This window comes from Pan troglodytes, chromosome 12 (genome assembly GCF_028858775.2).
Source record: "Pan troglodytes isolate AG18354 chromosome 12, NHGRI_mPanTro3-v2.0_pri, whole genome shotgun sequence".
Lineage (NCBI taxonomy): Eukaryota > Metazoa > Chordata > Mammalia > Primates > Hominidae > Pan > Pan troglodytes.
In genome coordinates, this window is record NC_072410.2 from 86187802 (window position 1) to 86207602 (window position 19801).

The 19801-nt window shown below is 44.7% G+C and overlaps 1 protein-coding gene across 5 annotated transcripts in view; it reads left to right on the forward strand.

Moving 5' to 3' along the window:
• The first annotated feature begins 8966 nt into the window (after positions 1-8966).
• FEZ2 (fasciculation and elongation protein zeta 2) overlaps positions 8967-19801 on the forward strand; it is a 47775-nt gene continuing 36940 nt past the window's right edge. For 3 of the 5 annotated variants that reach the window (XM_054677770.2, XM_054677772.2, XM_016948345.4), the window contains exons 1-2: positions 8968-9259; positions 16793-16901. In XM_054677770.2, the coding sequence (XP_054533745.1) occupies positions 8994-9259; positions 16793-16901 (375 nt within the window). In that variant the 5' untranslated portion in view covers positions 8968-8993. Of the gene's footprint in view, positions 9260-16792; positions 16902-19801 lie in introns of all 5 variants that reach the window. The other 2 variants (XM_054677771.1, XM_054677773.1) reach the window with 1 other exon arrangement.

Genomic DNA, 19801 nt, shown 5'->3' on the forward strand with positions numbered 1-19801 from the left:
CAAGTGCTATGAAGCTCTCTTTAAAAGTTCTTCTATATTCTCTTTCTAATTTTGAATCAAGGGCTGAAAATTAATTCAATAGGCTAGCTTTTCTTAATATATCAAGTGAGTAAGCATGTTTACACATGTTCATTTTCTTATGGCCTGCAGGAGTTGGTAGGAAATAAAAGGTCCAAAATAAATAGATTTTCGCGGACAAATTAGTAGAAGTAGGTTATGTGAGATATAACAAAGTGAAAGAACCTCTTCTTAATTGGAAGCTTTTGGGTATTGATGGACTGATCAAAACAGGTGAGGCTGGCAGGAAGCCTGTGGTTTTTCTAGATTTGTGGCAGTGTAGGAAGCTAGAATTTGGCTGATGGGTATGAGAGTTGCTGGGAAATGAGCTAAGCTTGCTGTCAGGAATTATTAAGAGAAGGGGTTTACAGAACAGTAACTTGGAGCCGGATTCTCTTAAAGAAGTCTGGGCCCAGTACCAAAGGAACTAAAGGAAAAGGCGGGGATAAGGGAATGGGGCCACGACCTGAGTGGAACATGGTCTCTCCTCCTGTAGGATGATCTGGAAGGCTGTGGAGCAACCTGAAGTCCCCAGATAAACACGGGAAGGAGAGATGTGTGGTAGGCACTGCAGAGAAACGTTGCTACTTTATAATTTTATCTGGTTACAAACATTTAAACGGTTTAAATTTACAAGTATTTAAACAGTTTTCTGCTGTTACGCGTTTATGTTTACAGTTAACTATTTAAAATCTACCAAAGCACCAATTAACAATTTATTCCACTCTACAGTTTCTTTCTAATCTAATTGCTCTGTCCCTATGAAGTGGCAAAACTATAGAGAAATATAGTGTTTTCTCACAGACACATCTATTTGGAGCATTCTTATGGATAGCGTTGAGTGCCAAGGTTACCATGAGTGTGCAAACATAAGTTGACCAAGAAAAGTGAGTTTCATCTTGTTTTCCCAAAGGGATATTCAAAATGCATAGGGTAATATCAAGTAATTTATATTTAATTAAAAGTAAAAAGCATCCTGTGTAAGAAATTTGACTAAAATAAAATTGTAATACCATTGGAGCTAAACCAGTGGCAATTTATTTAAGAACATCTGAAAATTTTGACAGTGCTACATTTGGGTTCTAAGAGCAATCATTTTCACTCATATGTGGACACATTATAACAGGTAAATGGAAATATGAGTCAAGAAAAATAAATGAATTTTATCTTAGCCATGTACATAATTTAGAGAGTCTGCATCAACTAGATAGTTTCCTCATAACTTTGTGTCTGTAGTCAAACACCTGGAGAAAAATTGCTCTTTGATACTTTGGAGCATCACTTTTGAGTAATGTTCAGATAGCTGAGTCAGAATGTTTTCTCATCAATCCAAAAGCTATTGTTCACTGTTGACTAATTAGTTCTAGCTCTTGGCTAACTGGGGATCAACATCCACTCCCTTTATGGTTTCAAAGGAAATAGGGAACAACATTTCCTTTAATTAAATAGTATCTTAGGGTTAATCACAGAACTATTTCATTTGATATGGGACAAATCACTAAAGTAAAACACAACATTTATTGGACTAGTAAACAAGAAAATGTTGGTATTAACATGTATTCATGAAAATGTGTTTCCGTGCTGCCAAGAGATGGACAAAGCATATTGGGAAAAATTTATTCTCTATTACTAACTTCAGATTTATTTTTCAAACTATGAGCTCATCTTTCATCACCTAACCAGCTCCACCTTCTAAGTGAAGTATTTGATCATGCCAGTCCAGAGATGTCACTCTTCTCAACTCCCGAGCATTCGTTGCCTCTACACATTCGTATTTCCTTATGATAATATTTACTTTTTCCTCCCTTTAAAAAAAATTTTTTTTGGCCAGGTACGGTGGCTTACGCCTGTAATCCCAGCACTTTGGGAGGCTGAGGCAGGCGGATCATGAGGTCAGGAGATCGAGACCATCCTGGCTAACACGGTGAAACCCCGTCTCCAGTAAAAATACAAAAAATTAGCCGGGCGTGGTGGCGGGCGCCTGTAGTCTCAGCTACTCGGGAGGCTGAGGCAGGAGAATGGCGTGAACCTGGGATGCGGAGGTTGCAGTGAGCCGAGATCGTGCCACTGCACTCCAGCCTGGGCGACACAGCAAGACTCGGTCTCAAAAAAAAAAAAAAAAAATTTTTTTTTTTGGACTGAGCCTAGCTCTGTCGCCCAGGCTGGAGTACAATGGCGCAATCTTGGCTCACTGCAACCTCTGCCTTCCAGGTTCAAGGGATTCTCCTGCCTCAGCCTCCCGAGTAGCTGAGATTATAGGCGTGTGCCATCATGTTTGGCTAGTTTCATGCGCGTCCCTGTGAAGAGACCACCAAACAGGCTTTGTGTGAGCTACACGGCTGTTTATTTCACCTGGATGCAGGCGGGCTGAGTCCGAAAAGAGAGTCAGCGAAGGGAGATGGATTATCATTAGTTCTTACAGGTTTTGGGTTAGGCGGTGAAGTTAAGAGCAATGTTTTGCGGGCAGGGGTGGATCTCACAAAGTACATTCTCAAGGGTGGGGAGAATTACAAAGAACCTTCTTAAGGGTGGGGAGATTACAAAGTACATTGATCAGTTAGGGTGGGGCAGTAACAAATCACAATGGTGGAATGTCATCAGTAAAGGCTATTTTTACTTCTTTTGTGGATCTTCAGTTACTTCAGGCCATCTGGGTGTATACGTGCAAGTCACAGGGGATGCGATGGCTTGGCTTGGGCTCGGAGGCCTGACATTCCTGCCTTCTTATATTAATAAGAAAAATAAAACAAAATAGTGTTGAAGGTTGGGGCGGTGAAAATTTTGGGGGGGTGGTATGGAGAGAGAATGGGCGATGTTTCTCAGGGCTGCTTCAAGCAGGATTAGGGGTGGCGTGGGAACCTAAGGTGGGAGAGATTAAGCTGAAGGAAGATTTTGTGGTAAGGGGTGATATTGTGGGGATGTAAGAAGAAACATTTGTCATATAGAATGATTGGTGATGGCCTGGATACGGTTTTGTATGAATTGAGAAACTAAATGGAATAAGAGAAGGAGAAAAACAGGTATAAAAGGTCTAAGAATTGGGACAACTCAGGACATCTGATTAGAGAGTGCCTAAGGAGATTCAGCATAGTCCTGCCAGCAAAGATTATTTATTTACTTCAAGAGTTAAGAGTGGCAGTTTGGGGATAGCACCAGGAGATATCAGCTGTGATGGCTTGGAGAAACTGTAAACCGGCAGTGTAAACAAGAGCAGGGCATGTATGAGTAGTTGAGAATGGTGAATAGGAGTATGACTAGACAAAAGATAGTATGGATGACAAGTTTTTTTGGGGCACAGTCTAAGTTGGTCTGGTGTCGAATGAGACTGGGGCCTAATAAAAAGGAGCATCTATACAGGAGCTTAAATGGGCTGTGCCCTGTAGCATTTTGAGGACAGGTCTGACTTCTGAGAAGCGAAAGTGGTAAAAGTATTGTCCAGTCCTTTTTAAGTTGGTGGCTGAGCTTGGTGAGGTGTGTTTTTAAAAGACCTTTAGTCCATTCTAATTTTCTTGAAGACAGAGGACCGTAAGGGATATAAAGATTTCACTGAATACTAAGAGCCTGAAAAACTGCTTGGCTGATTTGACTAATAAAGGCTAGTCTGTTATCAGACTGTATAGAGGTGGGAAGGCTAAACTGAGGAATTATGTGTGACAGAAGGGAAGAAATGACTGTGGTGGCCTTCTCAGACCCTGTAGGAAAGGCCTTTACTTATTCAGTGAAAGTGTCTATTTAGACTAAGAGGTATTTTAGTTTCCTGACTCAGGACATGTTGAGTAAAGCTAATTTGCCAGTCCTGGGTGGGGGCAAATCCTCGAGCTTGATGTGTAGGGAAGGGAGGGGGCCTGAATAATCCCTGAGGAGTAGTAGAATAGCAGATGGAACACTGAGAAGTTATTTCCTTGAGGATAGATTTCCATGATGGAAAGGAAATGAGAGGTTCTGAGAGGCGGGCTAGTGGTTTGTACTATAGCATAGCCTGCCTTTGCTGGTGTGTGGCGATTAGGCCTGGTGGAACTGCCATCAATAAATCAAGTGTGATTGGGGTGAGGAACAGGAAAGAAGGAAATACGGGGAAATGGGGTGAATATCAGGTGGATCAGAGAGATAGTCATGGGGGTCAGGTGTGGTATCAGGAATAATGTGGGAGGCCAGATTGAAGTCCGGGCCAGGAACAATGGTAATTGTGGGACTTAACAAAGAGTGAGTACAGCTGAAGGAGCCAGGGAGCAGAAAGTATATGCGTCAGGTGTGAGGAAGAAAATAGATTTTGGAAGTTATGAGAAATGTAGAGAGTGAGTTGAGCATAGTTTGTGATTTTTAGGGCCTCTAACAGTATTAAAGCAGCGGCAGCCACTGCATGCAGACATGAGGGCTAGGCTAAAACAGTAAGGTCAAGTTGTTTGGACAGAAAGGCTACATGGTGTGGTCCTGGCTCTTGTGTAAGAATTCTGACTGCACTAACCATGCCTAGGAAGGAAAGGAGTTGTTCTTTAGTAAGGGATTGAGGTTTGGGAGATTAATTGGACACGATCAGCCGGGAGAGCACGTGTGTTTTTACGAGAATTATGCCGAGATAGGTAACAGATGAGGATGAAATTTGGGCTTGACTGAAGTAATGGGGGCTGTCTGTGAAGCCTTGCGGCAGTACAGCCCAGGTAATTTGCTGAGCCTAATGGGTGTCAGGGTCAGTCTAAGTGAAGGCAAAGAGAGACTGGGATGAAGCGTGCAAAGGAATAGTAAAGAAAGCATGTTTGAGATCCAGAACAGAATAATGGGTAGTAGAGGGAGGTATTGAGGATAGGAGAGTATATGGGTTTGGCACCACGGGGTGGATAGGCAAAACAATTTGGTTGATAAGGTGCAGATTCTGAACTAACCTGTAAGCCTTGTCTGGTTTTAGGAGAGGTAAAATGGGGGAATGGTAAGGAGAGTTTATAGGTTTTAGAAGCCCATGCTGTAGCAGGCGAGTGGTAACAGGCTTTAATCCTTTTAAAGCATGCTGTGGGATGGGATATTGGCGTTGAGTGGGGTAAGGGTGATTAGATTTTAATGGGATGGTAATGGGCATGTGATCGGTTGCCAGAGAAGGAGTAGAGATGTCCCATACTTGTGGGTTAAGGTGGGGGGATATGAGAGGAAGACGTGAAGGAGGCTTTGGGTTGGGGAGAAGGGTGGCAATGAGATGTGGCTGTAGCCCAGGAATAGTCAGGGAAGCAGATAATTTGGTTAAAATATCTTGGCCTAATAAGGGAACTGGGCAGGTGGGGATAACTAACAAAGAGTGCATAAAAGAGTGTTGTCCAAGTTGACACCAGAGTTGAGGAGTTTTAAGAGGTTTAGAAGCCTGGCCGTCAATACCCACAACAGTTATGGAAGCAAGGGAAACAGGCCCTTGAAAAGAAGGTAATGTGGAGCAGGTAGCCTCCGTATTGATTAAGAAGGGACGGACTTAACCTCCACTGTGAGAGTTACCCGAAGCTTGGCATCCGTGATGGTCTAGGGGGCTTCCGAGGCGATTGGGCAGTGTCAGTCTTCAGCCGCTAAGCTGAGAAGATCTGGGAAGGAGTCAGAGAGCCTTGGGCCAGAGTTCCAGGGGCTCTGAAAGTGGCTACCAGGTGAGTTGAACAGTCCGATTTTTCAGTGGGGTCCCGCACAGATGGGACACGGCTTAGGAGGAATCCTGGGCTGTGGGCATTCCTTGGCCTGGTGGCCAGATTTCTGGCACTTGTAGTAAGCTCCTGGGGGAGGAGGTTCTGGAGGAACGCCTGGCCGCTGCGGTTCAGGCGTTTGGAAGTTCTTGTGTGCTGGAGATTTGGCTGGGGTTTGTCTCACAGTGGAGGCAAGGAATTGCAACTTTATTCTATTATTGTACACCTTGAAGGTGAGGTTAATTAAGTCCTGTTGTGGGGTTTGAGGGCCAGATTCTAATTTTTGGAGTTTTATTTAATGTTGGGAGCAGATTGGGTAATAAAATGTATATTGAGAATAAGACGGCTTTTTGACCTTTTAGGGTCTAGGGCTGTAAAGCGTCTCAGGGTTGCTGCCAAACGAGCCATGAACTGGGCTGGATTTTTATATTTGATGAAAAAGAGCCTAAATGCTATCTGATTTGGGATAAAGAAAAAGGAGCATTAACCTTGACTATGCCTTTAGCTCTAGCCACCTTTTTAAGAGTAAATTGCTGGGCAGGTGGGGAAGAGCTAGTCGTGGAACTAAACTGTAAGCCGGACCAGGTGTGAGGAGGGGAGGTGATAGAAGGATTATAGGGTGGAGGAGTGGAGGCTGAGGAAGAATTGGGACTTAGCTCGGCCTGGCGACGAGCAGCCTGGGGAGGACGGGAAAGGTCAGATGGGTCTGTAGAAAAGGATGACTGGAAAAACTCAGCGACGCTTGGGGTTGGGACTGAGGGGACAGGCAGGAGGGAAAGGAGGATCTGGGAGGAATCGCATTGGGAACAGAGGCTAGGGAGGGAATGAAGTGTGAAAAATGCCTGGACGTAAGGCACCTTAGAGCATTTGCCCATTTTCCTACAAAAATTATTTAGGTCTTGTAGGATGGAGAAATCGAAAGTGCTGTTTTCTGGCCATTTAGAGCCATTGTCAACTTTGTATTGGGGCCAAGTGGTGTTGCAGAAGAAAATAATGCATTTAGGTTTCAGGTCAGGTGTGAGTTGAAGAGGTTTTAAGTTCTTGAGGACACAGGCTAAGCGAGAAGGAGGAGGAATGGAGGATGGAAGGTTTCCCATAGTGAAGGAGGCAAACCCAGAGAAAAGAGAGCGTAGAGACATGGAGGGAAGGGGTTCAGGGTTCCCACCCTCCAGAAAAGCGGGAAGGGGGGTTGGGGCATGGAAATAAGGGATTGGGGCACAGAGATAAGAGATTGGGGTGTGGAAATAAGGGATTGGGGGTTCTTGCCCCCTAGAAAAGCGGGACTTGCCACTAAGGGTGAAGGAGAAGGGGTTGAGGGGTTCTTGCCCCTGCCCCAGAAAAATCATAGAAGGGGTAGAGACAAGGAGAGAAGGGGTTGGGGTACTTGCCCCTTCCCCAGAAAAGCAGAGAAGGGGTTGGGGTACTCGCCCCTTCCTCAGAAAAGCGGGACTTGCTGCTAAGGGTGAAGGACCAAGGCAGGCGTCCCTGCGTGGTCTGACACCTTTGAAACGTGGGTGAATAATCAGAGGCGTCCCTGCAATGATTAAACACCAAGGGAAGGCTGCCTTCCCAGCCCATGACCGGCGCCGGAGTTTTGGGTCCACGGATAAAATGTGTCTCCTTTGTCTCTACCAGAAAATGAAAGGAACTGAAATTAAGAGAAGGGAGAGATTGAAGTGTGGCGCCAAGATTGAAAGGAGAGAGAGGTTGAGGGATAGTGAGGGAAGCTGGAGAAGACAGTAAAAAGGGGCCGCTTACTGGATTTGAAATTGGTGAGATGTTTCTTGGGCTGGTCGGTCTGAGGACCTGAGGTCGTAGGTGGATCTTTCTCATGGAGCAAAGAGCAGGAGGACAGGGGGATTGATCTCCCAAGGGAGGTCCCCCGATCCGAGTCACGGCACCAAATTTCATGCGCGTCCGTGTGAAGAGACCACCAAACAGGCTTTGTGTGAGCAACATGGCTGTTTATTTCACCTGGATGCAGGTGGGCTGAGTCCGAAAAGAGAGTCAGCGAAGGGAGATGGATTATCATTAGTTCTTATAGGTTTTGGGTTAGGCGGTGAAGTTAAGAGCAATGTTTTGCGGGCAGGGGTGGATCTCACAAAGTACATTCTCAAGGGTGGGGAGAATTACAAAGAACCTTCTTAAGGGTGGGGGAGATTACAAAGTACATTGATCAGTTTGGGTGGGGCAGAAACAAATCACAATGGTGGAATGTCATCAGTAAAGGCTATTTTTACTTCTTTTGTGGATCTTCAGTTACTTCAGGCCATCTGGGTGTATACGTGCAAGTCACAGGGGATGCGATGGCTTGGCTTGGGCTCAGAGGCCTGACAGCTAGATTTTGTATTTTTAGTAGAGATGGGGTTTTACCATGTTGGCCAGGTTGGTCTTGAACTCCTGACCTCAAGCGATCCGTCCACCTGGGCCTGCCAAAGTGCTGGGATTATAGGTGTGAGCCACCTCGCCCGGCCTACTCCAATTTTTTTGTATTGTAGTAAAATAAACATAAAATTACTATCTTAACCATCTGTAAGTGTATAGATCAGTGGCATTCAGCACATTAATACTGTCGTGGAACCATCACCACCATCCATCTCCGTAACTCTTTTCATCTTGCAAAACTGAACCGCCCAATCACACTTACTTTTTATGAGGTCTAAACAATTTCTTATTACTCTTATCACTCCGACATTGTAAGCCCTGTGTATGGGGCACCCATGTATTAGTTATAACATACACATAGGGTATCTACTATTAGGCATTGCTCTAAGTGCTTTGCAAATGTTATCTGGCATAATTATCTTTGTATGTTCTGCAGGATCTAGCAGGTGCTTTGCACGTGAGAGCTAAAATATTTGAGGAATGAACTTCGGTACCACCTAAACATTTCCCATTGACTCTGGCTGTTATTCTGGTTGGCAAGTTAGGAAAGGAGCAGGTTACCTTGGGGAAAACGACTTTCAGGGCATAATCTGCTATTAGGTCGTAAGTTTAAAGAATTCCTTTATTTTAGCCACATTTAGGCCAAGTTGCTAATAAGGGAAGCTAAGAGGGAAGTTATTCCTAAATGATAGAGAATATAGGAAGTGACTCAAGGCAGTTAAGGTCTTGGCTTTCTAGTAGCACCGCGTTCAACTCCAGGAAGACTCAGGCCACCGGGAGACCCAGGGCTGGGACAGCCTGGGATCTGTCAGCCCGGTAGCGGGCGGGGGCGGGGCTTCGGGCCGGGGCGGGGCCGGGCTGGGCCGGCCTGGGCGGGGCGCGCGACTGCTCTGGGCGGCGATGGCGGCGGACGGGGACTGGCAGGATTTCTATGAGTTCCAGGAGCCGGCCCGGAGCCTCCTGGACCAGGAGAACTGTAACGGGAGCCCCGAGCCTGGGGCGGGGGCGGGGGCCGGGGCGGGTGGGGGCGCCGACGGTTTCCCGGCCCTGGCCTGCAGCTTGGAGGAGAAGCTGAGCCTGTGCTTCCGCCCCTCGGATCCGGGCGCCGAGCCCCCGAGGGCGGCCGTGCGGCCCATCACGGAGCGCAGCCTCCTGCAGGGGGACGAGTGAGTGCGGGGCCCCGGCCGGGAGTGGGCGGGAGCCTCCCCTACCCCTCGCCCGACCTGCAGGCCCTACGGCCGCAGCTCCTCCCTGCGCCCTCCTTCCGCCCGGACGCGGGAGTCCCCGCCCTCTCGCCTCCCTCCTCTGGCCGTCGCCTCTGCTCGCCCAGCAATTTAAATCCTCTGCCCCCCGCCGCCACGCGCCCTGAAAACCTCCGCCTCGGTCCCTCCCGCCCTCCTTCCTGCAAACCAAACCCTCGTTTGTATTAGAGGGGAGTCGCCCATGCAGAGCCCATAGTTAGAGACGGCACCTCCTGGGGCACGTGTGTCGCCATTCATTCACGCAAGTCGCATTTATTAAGCACCTGCTGAGTGCCAGGCGCTGCTTCGCACAGGGAACACCAAAACGACTGGGCACTGTCCCTCCCACTTAGGACACAACGTAGGATGGGAGATAGATTTGTAAACAAATACATGTATGGGTGTAATTAGCGCTGCAATGGTTATATGTACCAAATGTGAGAGACTTAAAAGCGTGTGTTTTGGGGAGAGTAAGGAACGACTTTATAGAGAAATGTGCAAACGAGATCTGACTGATGAGTGGGAGTGTGCCTGGCAGGTGGAAAAAAGTCTAACGTTCTAGGTGGAGTATATTGCCTGTGCATAAGTACCAACGTGCGAGGCAGCATTTAGGGCACAGGAATCTGTGGGACCCACCCGGGAGCCCTGGTAGAGTGCGAGCCGCCACAGAGACGAAAACGAAGGGCCCTGCTTACTGATGGTAACGATCGCATGGTCTGGTGGGGAGGCCAAGGCATACACAAGTAATATTAATAATTACAGAATCACCTAATAGCAATGATAGGAGGATCACGGGGTTTTATCACAGCTGGGAGAGGTGAGGCGCAGAGTTCCTGAGGGCACTTTTTAAACCACCTGAGCCGCAATTATAATTTGGTTAAGTAAGAGTTGTAATTAGGTACCATGGTTTTACCCCCAAAAGATGGTAAATAGGAATGGTGAGAGTAAAGGGACTTGAGCATGTTGTGTATATAGGGGGAGAGGAGCCTCCGGAGAGGCTGAAGGTAAAATGAGTGGAATAAGATTGGGCGCGGTGGCTCACACCTGTGATCCCAGCACTTTGAGAGGCTGTGGTGGGAGGATGGCTTGCTTCCAGCAGTTCGAGACCAGACTGGGCAATATCGTGAAACCTGGTCTTCACAAAAAAATTAAAAAAATTAGTGAAGTCCGGTGGCGCATGCCCGTGGTCCCACGGACCCAGCTGCCCAGGAGGCTGAGATGGCAGGATTGCTTGAGTCCTGGAGGCGAAGGTTGCAGTGAGCCATCATCGCACAACTGCACTCCAGCCTGGGTGACAGAGCGAAACTTTGTCTCAAAAATGAGGACATGGGAAGGAATGGATTTTCAGAGCATTGATGGGATGGAGAGACTCTTAGAGGTTAGGGAAGAATTTTTGAGAGACAGGACAGGAGTCACGGGCACGGAAAGGAGTTTCCAGCCTGATTGTCTCCTTTCCTTTGTGAAACAAACAGATTTATCAGGAATAAAGTAGGAAGCTTGAAAAGACAGCCTTGGGAGTGGGGCCTGTAAACATGGCTGAGCAGTGGTGCAGGCCCACCTGTGTTTGGAGACCATCTCCTTTTATTGGTTCCTCAGTACAGTGTTCTGCCCAGGTGTAGAGAAGGGAAACATTTATAATTGGATTTTATACACACATGCATGCAGTCAGTAGCAAAAGATGACATTTTTGGAAGCCTGTTCCCGAAGAGAAGATAATTTTATGTATATGTAGATTTAGATACTCTGAATCACTAAACCCAGGACACATTCTGGATTTAAAAATTAGTGTGGATTTATTATGTATTTGGGTTTTTCAAGAGTAGCTGACTTAAATCAATTAGATGATTGTACGTAGATCGTTAAGAGTTTTTGTTTCACTTAGACCGTCAGGAGAGTAGGTTATTTTAGCCTTTGCTTAAAAATATTTTGTTGCTCTTGTTAATGGTATTTAGTAGATGATATGTTGGTGGTAATGCATGTCTCTTGACTTGGGAATGCATATGAAATTTCTTTTTTTTCGGGAGTTGGGAGCTGGTCATCACTGGCATTGTCCCTTTTATATTGCAAAAACATACTCATCATTGCTTGATAGTCTGTTCCAGTTCCCTTTTCACTAGATATAATTGATAATTGTTTTACTCAGATATTGCTGCGCTTTAGGTCAAGGGGTCCCCAACCCCTGGTCCACAGACCGGTACTGGAACTGGGCCACACTACAGGAGGTGAGTGGCTGAGTGAGTGAGCAAAGCCTCATCTGTATTTACAGCTCTTCCCCATTGCTTGCATTACCACCTGAGCCATCTCCTGTCAGATCAGCCACGGCATTAGATTCTCATAGGAGCGTGAACCCTATTGTGAACTGCGCAAGTGAGGGTTCTAGTTTGCAGACACCTTATGAGAATCTAATGCTTGATCATCTGTCACTGTTTCCCCTCTCCCCCAGATAGGACCATCTAGTTGCAGGAAAACAAGCTCAGGGCTCCCATTGATTCTACGTTATGGTGAGTTGTAAAATTATTTCATTATATATGACAGTGTAATAATAGAAATAAAGTACACCATAAATGTAATGTGCTTGAATCACCCCAAAGCCCTCCCCCACCCTTGGCACTTCATTTAACTTCTCTGAGCCTCAGCTTTTGTTTTGGTTAAATATGGATTGTATTAACCTACTGAGGTTTTACTTATAAGAGTATTCTGCAGGATTCGATGTTGGCAGGACTTTGACCTCCTTGCAAAAGAGCTGTCCTGACCGTTGTTTACGACTGGTTGTAATACTTCATGATAAAGATGAAGGCAGTTCATATGTCTTGACTGCAGAATTCTAGAAATCTTTCACTAGAGTTGCCTCTGTGTCCCTCCAACTACCATTGTTTTGACCTTGGTGGAGACTGTTAGTTGGCTTTCATTTTCTTGGAAGATCAAACTCACTGACAGGCACTTCTAAGTGAAATATTCCATCCCATTTGCCTTTTTCTTACAGCCTTGTTTAAGAAGGAGCAAATAAGCAGACAAAGCAAACTCCTCAAATTCTGGACTGTCTTCACCTGCTAGTGTATCCTGCTTAAGCTCCTGACCAGGATTAGGTCTATAGTCAGTGATATGGTTTGGCTGTGTCCCCACCCAAATCTCAACTTGAATTGTATCTCCCAGAATTCCCACGTGTTGTGGGAGGGATCCTGGGGGAGGTAATTGAATCATGGGGGCTGGTCTTTCCTATGCTATTCTCATGATAGTGAATAAGTCTTAAAAGATCTGATGGGCTTATCAGGGGTTTCCGCTTTTGCTCCTTCCTCATTTTCCCTTGCTGCCGCCATGCAAGAAGTGCCTTTTGCCTCCTGCCATGATTCTGAGGCCTCCCCAGCCATGTGGAACTGTAAGTCCAATTAAACCTCATTTTCTTCCCAGTCTCGGATATGTCTTTATCAGCTGCATGAAAATAACCTAATATAGTAAGTTGGTACTAGTAGAGTGGGGCGTTGCTGAAAAGATACCTGAAAATGTGGAAATGACTTTGGAACTGGGGAACAGGTAGAGATTGGAATAGTTTGAAGGGCTCAGAAGACAGGAAAATGTGGGAAAGTTTGGAACTTCCTAGAGACTTGTTGAATGGCTTTCCCAAAATGCTGACAGCAATATGGACAATAAAATCCAGGCTGAGGTGGTCTCAGATGGGAGATGAGGAAGTTGTTGGGAACTGGAGCAAAGATGACCCTTGTTATGTTTTGGCAAAGAGAACTGGTGGCATTTTGCCCCTGCCCTAGAGATTTGTGGAACTTTGAACTTGAGGGAGATGAGTTAGGGTATCTGGCAGAAAAAATTTCTAAGCAGTAAAGCATTCAAGAGGTAACTTGGGTGCTATTAAACATATTCAGTTTTATAAGGGAAGCCGAGCATAAAAGTTTGGAAAATTTGCAGCCTGACTATGCGATAGAAAAAAAAACCCATTTTCTGGGGAGAAATTCAAGCTAGCTGCAGAAATTTGCATAAGTAGCAAGGAGTCTAATGTTAATCCCCACGACCATGGGGAAAATGTCTCCAGGCCATGTCAGAGACCTTCATGGCAGCTCCTCCCATCACAGGCCTGGAGGCCCAAAAAGGAACAAGTGGTTTCGTGAGCTGGGCCTAGGGTCCGCCTGCTGTGTGCGGCCTAGGGTCTGCCTGCTGTGTGCGGCCTAGGGACTTGGTGCCCTGTGTGCTCCAGCTGTGGCTGAAAGGGGCGAAAGTACAGCTCAGGCTGTGGCTTCAGAGGGTGCAAGCCCCAAGCCTTGGCAGCTTCCATGTGGTGTTGAGCCCACAGGTGCACAGAAGTCAAGAATTGAGGTTTGGGAACCTCCTTCTAGATTCAGAAGATGTATGGAAATGCCTGGATGCCCAGGCAAAAGTTTGTTGCAGGGCCGGGGCCCTCATGGAGAACCTCTGCTAGGGCAGTGTGGAAGGGAAGTGTGGGGTTGGAGCCCCCACACAGAGTCCCTACTGGGGCACTGCCTAGTGGGGTTGTGAGAAGAGGGCCACTGTCCTCCAGACCTCAGAGTGGTAGATCCACCTACAGCTTGCACCATGCGTCTGGAAAAGCCGCAGACACTCAACACCAGCTTGTGAAAGCAGCGGGGAGGGAGGCTATACCCTGCAAAGCTACAGGGGCAGAGTTGCCTAAGACCATGGGAACCTACCTTTTGCATCAGCGTGACCTGGAGTCAAAGGAGATCACTTTGGAGCTTTAAATTTTGACTGCCACACTGGATTTTGGACTTGCATGGGCCCTGTAACCCCTTTGTTTTGGCCAATTTCTCCCATTTGGAACAGCCGTATTTACCCATTACCTGTACCCGCATTGTATCTAGGAAGTAACCAGCTTGCTTTTGATTTTACAGGCTTCTTGGTGCAAGGGACTTGTCTGAGATGAGACTTTGACTATAGACTTTTGGGTTAATGCTGAAATGAGTTAAGACTTTGGGGGACTGTTGGGAAGGCATAACTGGTTTTGAAATGTGAGGACATGAGATTTGGAGGGGCCAGGGATAGAATGATATGGTTTGGCTGTGTCCTTACCCAAATCTCAACATGAATTGTATCTTCCAGAATTCCCACATGTTGTCGGAGGGACCCAGGGGGAGGTAATTGAATCATGGGGGCTGGTCTTTCCTGAGCTCTTTTCATGATGGTGAATAAGTCTCACGAGATTTGATGAGTTTATCAGGGGTTTCTGCTTTTGCATCTCCCTCATTTTCTCTTGCTGCCACCATGTAAGAAGTGCCTTTTGTCTCCCACCATGATTCTGAGGCCTCCTCAGCCATGTGGAACTGTAAGTCCAATTAAACCTCTTTTTCGTCCCAGTCTTGGGTATGTCTTTATTAGCTGCATGAAAATGGACTATACAGTCATTCAGTGTTTGAAAATTTCTTATCCAGGAAGGTATGAGCCAGAAACCCAGCAAGTTTAGTAGTCCACAGAAACCCAGCAAGTTTAGTAGTCCACAGACATTGCCTCTAATTCTACTTCACTGGCATTAGAGGAGATATTCCAACAGAGAGGAGAATAGGAATGGACTGTGCATATGGGAGCTTTGCTGGGTAGATGAGTTAGTTCTCTAGAGCTTTTTGGGTTCACATTTTTATTAAGGCTAATTTTATTTTTTATTTTATTTATATATTTTTAGAGACAGGGTCTTGCTCTGTCCCCCAGGCTGGAGTACAGTGGTGCCATCATAGGTCACTACAGCCTTGAGCTCCTGGGCTTAAGCAGTCCTCCTGCCTTACCCTCCAAAAGTAGCTGGGACTGCGGCACATGCCACGGGCCTGGCCAATTTTTTTTTTTTTTTTTTTTGTAGAGATGTGGGTCTCCCTTTTGTTGCCCAGGCTGGTCTTGAACTCCTGGCTTCAAGCAATCCTCCCACTTTGGCTTCCCAAAATGCTGGGATTACAGGCATGAGCCACGAGGCCCATCCCTAATGTGCATTTTAAAGCCAAACATCATTTGGGATGTTACGCTTTTAGCCGTTGCAGTCCTATTGCTTCTTTTTAGCGCCCAATCCCTCTTTGTTAACTATGTTATGTCTGTATTTTAAAATTTTCATTCTTGGGCTTAATACCTAGGTGATGGGTTGATAGGTGCAGCAAATCACCATGGCACATGTTTGCCTGTGTAACAAACCTGCACATCCTGCCCATGTACCCCGGAACTTAAAAAAAAAATTCATTCTTATGTTTATGCCCCAGCCAGGATTGTTTTTGTATCCTAGTGTCTTACACACTTGGAAAGAAAGCCTATTGCTTATTCACAATTAGATACCTAATAAACATTTTAGGGTGTTTTTTCTACATGACATCTTTGTGTATACCTCTAACTAGTAAGTAGCTTGTATATTTAGTGTTTGATTTTACGTATCCCAATTAGATTTCAAGTCACTTGTATCTCTGAACTTTAGTTTTTCATAAAACATCATGTTTTATTGTGCTGATTATTACTTTGGTATTGAAACCTGAATTTTGGTTATGAAATTTGAGTTTGGTGTTCTTATCTGGTGTGGTTTGGGACTCTCTTCAATACAGCTCATTTGAATTAATGCTTAGAGTAATGGAGCTGGAAGGAGTATCTGCTTCTTGTCCAGGTCTCTCATTTATAGAAGGGCAGAGGATACCTAAGGAGGTTAAGGGGCTTGGCCAATGACTCGTTATTTGAAGAAGGATGGAGATGAGAGTTTGTTTCCCTAGTCTCAGTCAAATGCCCTTTCCATTTGACCCTCTTGCCTCCCTGTAATGCTGTTGGGTAATAAGGTCAGATAACTGCATTGGATAGAGCCTGGGTGTGTTTTATTGTGAACTCCCTCTCTTTCTCCTTTTCGTTGTATCTGCCTTAGTGCTTAGCTTCTTTATTACAAATTAGATATTAAATCCTATTCTCACATTGAGAGCGAATTCTTTCTCCAGAAAGGATAACAAACCTTTTGTTTGAGAGAGATTTTTCACTTTTTGAAATGGTCTGTTTGTTTGAAGTTACAGAAGAAAAATAAGTGTAATGCACAGTTGTATTTATTACTCATGTGACCCTGGAAACATTTCTTACCCGCCCTGTGTTTCAGTTTCTTCATCTGTAAAATGAGGATAATAATGGTTCCCGATTCTAATGTTGTTTTTGAAGATTACATGAGTTAATACGTGTAAATTGCTTAGAACAGTGCCTAGCACCTAATACAATGGAACTGTTGCCTACTGCCTATTGGCAGTTTTCTGTATGGCTTCACCTTCACTTAGGACTTCTTGTCAGCCCAGTTATGTGATTTTTCACCTAGTTTTTGTTTAGGAGACTCTACTTTGTTTATGTTTTTCTGAGAAACAATGTGCTTTCTGTTTTTCTCTGTTTCCTTTGGCATTTGCTGTTCATCTTTCACTGAATATTTGTTTAAGAAAGACATACAGAATGTTAATTTTCATTGATTGTAGCTTTCTTCTTTTTAAGGATTTGGAATGCCCTGACAGATAATTATGGGAATGTGATGCCTGTAGACTGGAAGTCATCGCATACTAGGACCTTGCACTTGCTTACTCTGAACCTCTCAGAAAAAGGGGTAAGTTAGGAATTGAACCAATAGTGTTTGAATGACTGATGCTGATAATAGAACTAAAACAGTAGCATTTCTGCTTAACACAGATTCACTGACCTGCCTCTCATTTCTGAAATTATAGCAGTTTGGGTGGCTCTATCTTGCTGTCTTGGCTCTAGGGCCATCACCTTGCTGGCACATTCCTCCAGTTCTTCTCCAGCACACTCATTTTTGTATGTGTAGCTAAATTTCCATCACAATTTTTTTTTTTTGACGGAGTCTCACTCTGTTGCCCAGGCTGGAGTACAGTGGCTTACTGCAACCTCTGCCTCCTGGGTTCAAGCGATTCTCCCACCTCAAACTCCCGAGTAGCTGGGATTACAGGCATGAGCCACCAAACCCGGCTAATTTTTGTATTTTCAGTAGAGACAGGGTTTCGCCGTGTTGGCCAGGCTAGTCTCAAACTCCTGACCTCAGGTGATTCACCTCCCAAAGTGCTGGGATTACAGGCGTGAGCCGCTGCACCTGGCAGTGATGATGCACTGAAACACTCAGTAAAATTTTGATGCACTGAAACACTCAGTAAAAATGCTAGCCTTTGGTTTAATGTACTGAGAGTATAGGAATCTCAACACGGAGTTAAGTTTTTAATGAGTGTAGTGACCTGCTAGACATGATATGTTGTCAGGAGACTGTGTATTCCTGTGAATACTGGAGAACCTTTAAAAGATATTTTAGTTCTTGGCTTTTAAAATACGGTCTTGGCTAACTTACCTTTCTTGGGGACTCCTGTGTACATCCTGGTATTGTAAAGTGAAGATGCCTTGACTAGGAAGTGTGAGCATGAGTGATGGGACAGGTAGGGAGGCAGAAAAGGGTTGAGAATTACTTGAAATGGAAAATCACAGTGTTAAGCTTGTTTAAATCTGATGAGAAACATAGCCAAATTATCTAAGTTTCAGGGCCAGGCTGTTTAAGTTCCTTATCAAATAATAATGTGAACTCATGCCACATCTTCTTGCGTGCTCTATATTTCATTAAGTGTAATTATGTGATTATTGAGAATATAGTGCAGTAGGCCTGTCAGTATTTTACATAGTATTGTTAATGTTTTGTTAAAAGGATTTTCTTACATATGTGATCAGAAAAGCCTACTGTTATTATTTTCTAGTAAAATGTAGAATTCTGGCTATATTTCCCAGTATTCAGTAGCTATGGAAATCTTCCTGACTGTGCCAGTCATTAATCCCATTAAGCTTTGCAGACTGACCTGGCATACATTTAATGAAAAGGAACAAAATGAGGGATCTTTTGCTCTGTCTTGTTTACTTAGGTCCTGGCTATCATTTTGGGCTTAAAGTTTCCCTTCCTCTCTGAAGCTTCCTATTACTGTTTTAGCCTTTGCTGATCTCATGGAATTATACAATTTTAGAGTTGGAAGGGGCTTTAAAGGACACTTAATCCAGCCTCTCACTTGGGGGGAATCCTCACCTCCAGCATCTCTGACAGATGGTCATTTAGCCATGGCCTAAATTCCTGCACGGAAGGAAAACACACTCCCCTCTAGGGGAACTGATGGCACTTGTGGGGTTGTGAACTTCGAAAGGACTTGTTATCTGTGCCAGGGGGTTTAGCCTTGCTGTCTCATGGGTGCTAGTCCCCAGATCACTTTGTCCCTGTCTCTAAAATTACCACTGCCTTCTCTTGTTAATCATATGTTTCTGGGTCTGTCACTAGATTGTGACTTCCCGGCAGGTATTTGTATTTGTCTTTATAGTAACTATACTGTTCCTGGCACATAGTAAGTATGAAGATACCTGTTTATTGAGTGAATAAGTGAATAGCCTTGTCAGTGAAACTGTAGGGCCCAGAGATCGTGATAGAAAGGTTTTAAAAAAATATTTTCTATATTATTTAAAAAAATGCAGAATGCACCAAAACCAGTCCATGGGTACTACTTTTTTGACATATTAAAAAATAGCATAGAAGAGTTTTCATTCATAGTTTCAAAGACAGGCCCATTAGCAGCATGAATGAGACACTTTAATCCAATTTCATTGACTAAATGTACAGTGGGCCCACCATATTGTCTGGTTTCACATCTGCTGCTTTAGCCAACTGTGGATTAAAAAACTTGAAAAAAAACCCACAATAAAATAACAACACAACAATTGAAAATAATGAAAATAAAAAACCAAAAACCAATACAATATTACTTTATAATATAAATATTGTATAGTTATATACAATATAACTATAAACCATTTACCTTGTATTAGGTATTATAAGTAATTTACATATAATTTAAAGCTTATAGGAGGATGTGCACAGGTTATATGCAAATACTACCCCACTTTATATAAGGGACTTGAGCATCTGCAGATTTTGCTATTGGGGTGTCCTGGAACAAATTTCCCTCAGATACCGAGGGACTGCTGTATGTCTTGTATTGTTCTTAGATTGCATCTTTGGAGGTTGCTCCCTTTTGCTGCCTTTTGAATGTTATTTTCAATGCCAGGGTAATGATACGGCCAAGGCAGTGATTAGTAATGACGAAGAGTTTAATGCTAGTACTGACATTAAAAAGTCTTACCTGGGTGGGCGTGGTGGCTCATGCCTGTAATCCCAGCACTTTGGGAGGCCGAGGTGGATGGATCACCTAAGGTCAGGAGTTTGAGACCAGCCTTATCAACACGGTGAAACCCCGTCTCTACTAAAAATACAAAATTAGCCAGGCGTGGTGGCGCATGCCTGTAATCCCAGATACTTGGGAGGCTGAGGCAGGAGAATTGCTTGAACCTGGGAGGCAGAGGTTGCAGTGCGCCGAGATCATGCCACTGCACTCCAGCCTGGGTGACAGAGCGAGACTCTGTCTCAAAAAAAAAAAAAAAAAAAAAACAGCCTTACCTGGAAAAACTCAGCAG